The 4,816-nt window shown below is 40.7% G+C and overlaps 1 protein-coding gene across 1 annotated transcript; it reads right to left on the bottom strand.

Moving 5' to 3' along the window:
* Positions 1-688: 688 nt before the first annotated feature.
* Positions 689-4,552, bottom strand: LOC107150684 (small nuclear ribonucleoprotein G-like). The gene is made up of 2 exons (XM_048787360.1): positions 4,456-4,552; positions 689-864 (listed from the first exon to the last, which is right to left on the bottom strand). The coding sequence occupies exons 1-2, from the start codon at positions 4,550-4,552 to the stop codon at positions 689-691; spliced, it is 273 nt and encodes a 90-aa protein (XP_048643317.1).
* Positions 4,553-4,816: the final 264 nt, after the last annotated feature.

Genomic DNA, 4,816 nt, shown 5'->3' with positions numbered 1-4,816 from the left:
TAGATCTGGAGACTATCATGCTAAGTGAAACAAGCCAATCCCAAAAAAGGTCAAATATTCTGATATGCAGATGCTCACCCACAGCAAGGGGTGGGGAGGGGATGAAGTACAGTTGATTAGAGGCTGGGGATGTAGCTCAGTGGTAGAGCTTGCCTAGCACATGTGAGGTGCTGGGTTTGATCCTCAGCACCACATAAAAATAAATAAAATAAAATAAAGGTATTGTGTTCATCTACAACTAAAAATAGTTTTTAAAAAAGAAGAAGAAGTTCAATGGATTAGTCAAAAGTGTTGTGTCCAACTATATCTAAAAAAATAATAATAATAAAAATAAAAAATAAAATAAAACAAGCTGGGCACGGTGGCACACACCTGGCTCTGGGGGCTAAGGCAGGAGGATCCAGAGTTCATAGCCAGCCTCAGCAATAGCGAGGTGCTAAGCAACTCAGTGAGATCCTGTCTCTACATAAAATACAAAAAAAAAAAAAAGAAAAAAAAAGAAGGGGGTGACTGGGGGTGTGGCTCAGTGGTCAAGTGCTCCCGAGTTCAATCCCTGGTACCCCCCCCCCAAAAAAAACAAGTTTAACAAAAAGTTTAATATGAAAATGTACATGACCTGATTTTAATGTCATAGTTAAACAGGCCCCTAGGAGAGAGGGCATGGATTTCTCTGCTGAACAGCCATTATTTATACTTGTTCCAAGCCTTCTAACACAACAATACTATTTCCTTGTGTTGCCATCATTTCAATATTGTTCTGTTCCACTGATTGCCATTTCCACAATGCATCTATCACAAGATTCATAAAGGGATCAAATCCCAGCAATATTTCTTGGACATGTCTGCCACCATTTAATTTCTTTTCTTTTTTATTTTCTTGGTACCAGGGATGCTTGACCCCTGAGCCACGTCCCCAGCCCTTTTTTGTATTTTATTTAGAAATAGGGTCTCACTGAGTTACTTAGCGCCTCACTTTTGCTGAGGCTGGCTTTGGTGATCCTCCTGCCTCAGCCTCCCAAGCTACTGGGATTACAGGTGTGTGCCATGGTGCCTGGATTACTATTTAATTTCAATGATAACTTCTCATCCATAATTTTTTTTCAGCTTGGGAGGGTAAGCCTAGCTCATGTTGTCTATCCGGCAGGCTCAGAGGCTCAGAGATACTTTGAAATTGAATTGGCAGCCTCCTTCATGTTCACAGTGATTCAATTATATTCTGACTTGGAATTCTATGATTTCTTTCCATGGATGATTAATTCAGTATCCTCTCCCTGGCATTTAGGTTGGGCCCCTACATACACCTTTAATTTTCTTTTTTTAAAAAATGACTTTATTTAATTAATTAATTTTTATGTGGTATTGAGGATCGAACCCAGGGCCTCACATATGCTAGGCAAGTGCTCTACCACTGAGCTACAACCCCAGCCCCTGTACACCTTTGCCGCAGTCCGGCTGCAGCAAACTAACCGGGGGCTGACGAGCAACTTGTGTAGATTGATACAGCAGGAGTGGGAGCCATTTATTGTAGGACAGGAGGGGTATATATACATTCCACCAGCTTATCTTAATTAACATAAACTAGATACAGCAGTCAACCAATAAGGAATCTCCACACTTAATGGCTTGCTGGCGTTACTTCACAAACCACTCCCTCTGGCAAAATGCCAGGCACCATCTTGACTTGTTTACAGACCCTAACACACCTTTAATTTTCAAAACTAAATATATGAACTCAAAGTTATACTTATTAATGAAAACCTTATTAATGAAATGTTATTTAAAACATTACTAGGAGGTAGAATGACTTCTTTAAAAAATGAAACCCCAGATTTGTTTTGTTACAAAAGGAAATGTTTAAGTATTAGTAAAAATATTAAATGGGTCTCATTAATGTATCTAAAGAATACCACATTGTACACTGTCTTCCAGAGGTAGGGGGGAAATATACATTCTACACTAACTTTTCAGATGGAATGGGTTTAAGTTGTTCTCAGTTCTATCAAAAAATGCTCTTAAATATCTTTTGAAAAATTCAATTGGGGGCTGGGTTTGTAGCTCAGTGGTTGAGCACTTGCCTAGCATGCATGAGGCACTGGTTTGATTCTCAGCACAGCATATCAATGAATAAATAAAAATAAATGTCCATAAACTTAAATTTTTTTAAAAAATTTCAATTGTACCAGGGCACAATGTAATCCCTGCAACTTGGGAGACTGAGGCAGTAGAACTGCAAATTTGAGATCAGGTTTGGAACTTGGCCAGACCCTGTCTCAGAAAAAAGTAAAGAAGGCTGGGGATGTAGCTCATTGGTAGAGCACCAATCCCCAGTACTTGAAATTTTTTTTTTCAGTTGTAAATTCTGATTCCCTTAAGTATCCCCAAATAGTAAGTGGTAAACAATGAGTTTGTTACTTGGGGCACTATCTTTCTGAATTGGATCAAAGTTACTAAAATGTAATTAATTTTATTACATAAAATGTCTTTCATTGTTGCTCCTTTGTAGATACATTTAATAGATGGAGAGAGGTCATCATCCCCCACCCCCACCCCCCCAAAAAAAGCCCAAAAAACTTAAAATTCAGATGAAGGCAGAAAAACACAAAACAAGTGTTTTGAGTATTTCTCTCATTTTAACCTAAACTTTGTGTATATCTCTGGGTTTGATTGTGGAATCAATCCTACCTCACCCCTAAATACACATGTTCAAAATGAGACCTTCCAAAAAAAAGAATATAAGAGCTGAAAGAAAAAACTACATATTAAATACTTGCTCTGCTACATAACCAAAATCTTTCCTTTACTAATGTATTCACTTGAGTTCAAAGGAATGTTAAAATTTCCTATGATTTTTATTCCTAAAACATAACATACTAATACTGAGCAAGGTAGTATCATCACAAAGAAATGATCAAAGGACTTCAATTGACAGTCCTCAAAGACGCAATACAAATGACTAATAATGCTCAACATCATTAGTCTTAGAAAAACATAAATCAAAGTCACAATGAGATCACTTCATACTCTCTAGGATATGGCTACTTTTAAAAAAAGAATATAAATGTTGGTAAGAATATAGATATTGGAACCCTTGAGCATTGCTTGTGGGAATGTAAAATTGTGCAGTTTCTGCAGAAAATAGAGTGGCTCAGAACATTAAACAGAATTACCAAATGACCCAGCTATTCCACTCCTGCCTATATATTCCCCACAAAATTGGAAAAAATTAATCAGATACTTGTACACTAATGTTCACTGAAAAGTAAAAAGTTGGAAAACAACCCAAGTGTACAGTAACATATGAATGGATAAATACAATGTGGTATAGCCATATAATGGAATATTATTCATCTATAAAAAGGAATGAAGTTCCCATACTGCTGCACAACGTAGACGAACTTTGCCAGCATTCTGCTTAGTAAAGTAAGCCAGTCACTAAAGGACAAATATTGTATGATTCCACTTATATGAGGTAGCTAGAGTAGTCAAATTCAAAGTCAGAAAATAGAATGGTGATTGCCAAGGACTGGAGGTGTGAGGAATGGAGTGATTGTTTATTGAGTAGTTTCTGTTGGAGATTAATTAGAAAGTTCTAGAAACAGTGGCGATGGTTGCACAACCTTATGAATTTACAGAAGGCCTTTGAATCGTATACTTCAAAATGGCTAAAAGGGAGAATCTGACGTGTATTTTTGCCAAGAAAAATACATACGGGGAGTCACAATTTTTAGAAATTCTGGGGTGCATGGGAGAGGACAAAAAACACACTCTCAATGCAATGCACCGGTGATGTAAGGGTGCGGCAGAGACGGGTAGTTTGTTCAACCAGGTCAGCCTGCCAGCTTTCTGAATTCAAAGCTGCGTCAATTTGAAATATCAAGAGCTAATAAGTTGCCGACCTACCCTATTTCCGTTTGTGACCAAGAATATCTTTCCCTTGAGAGTTTCTCAAGTTTTGCTTTTAAATATATTCTAAAGGTGCTCATTGTATTTACTTCTATCATCTTTAATATTTCAACTTTCTGTCCCCAGCACTGTCGGGGGACCAAACAAAACAAAACAAAACAAAACAAAAACACCCCTCACATTTCTGAGACATCACACCCCCAATCGCACTGCCGATGTGAACCCGCTCGTCGGTGCCAGGAATGGCTTCTTGTTTCGGGTGAAGTAAAGGTCAGGGTGATTTTGTTCACAAGTCACATTAACGCCCAAATATCATCACTGCCACTAAAACCTGGGCCTAGGACAGAGGGCGGCTCTCAGAAGCAGGTCTCCCAACACCCAACTCCACAAGTAGGGTTCCTCACCCTCTGAAACGGATACAAGGTCTGTTAAGTCTCTGGGCCGCTCCAAAGGATTCTGGGAACTAGGGGAGGGACCAAGGAGCACAAACGAAAATGTTGGCATAGGGCGTGCAGCGGATAGCTGTAGGATTATCAGCCAGTTGCTACGCACCTTCTCGAATCTTGGGAGCACCACCACCACTTCTCCAACAGAAGGCCCGCGCCCGGCTCTGCCTTGTCAGCCAATCATCGGGCTGGTGCTTGTCCATACCGGCCAATCCGGAACACGTTTACTTTGAGCGGGAAAAGCTCAGAAGCTGCAGGAAAGCGAGGTCGGCTAACCGCCCCTTCTTAGCCCTGTCTCCGGCGGGTAACAGCCCCTGGAGGCGGGTGCCCATTGGCTGGGCAGCGGGCCAATGAGGGGTGCAGGGTGAGAAGTGGGCCTCACAGGAGGAGGCGGGGCGCGGCCGGCCGGTGCGGGGTCGTGTGCCGGGTCGCGAGCCAGGGGCAGACAATGTAACGGCCTCTTCCCC

The sequence above is a fragment of the Marmota marmota genome, unplaced genomic scaffold (genome assembly GCF_001458135.2).
Source record: "Marmota marmota marmota unplaced genomic scaffold, marMar, whole genome shotgun sequence".
In the NCBI taxonomy this organism is placed as follows: Eukaryota; Metazoa; Chordata; class Mammalia; order Rodentia; family Sciuridae; genus Marmota; species Marmota marmota.
This window is presented reverse-complemented; position numbering and strand designations above follow the sequence as displayed.

What these genes read in the sequence shown, in the direction of transcription:
- LOC107150684 (XM_048787360.1), bottom strand. Translation starts at nt 4,552, where the DNA reads ATGGACAAGCACCAGCCCGATGATTGGCTGACAAGGCAGAGCCGGGCG. An exon ending in TGCTCCCAAGATTCGAGAAG is followed by an intron (nt 865 to 4,455) that starts GTGCGTAGCAAC and finishes AAAATAAAAAAG; the next exon opens with AAAAGAAATTAAATGGTGGC.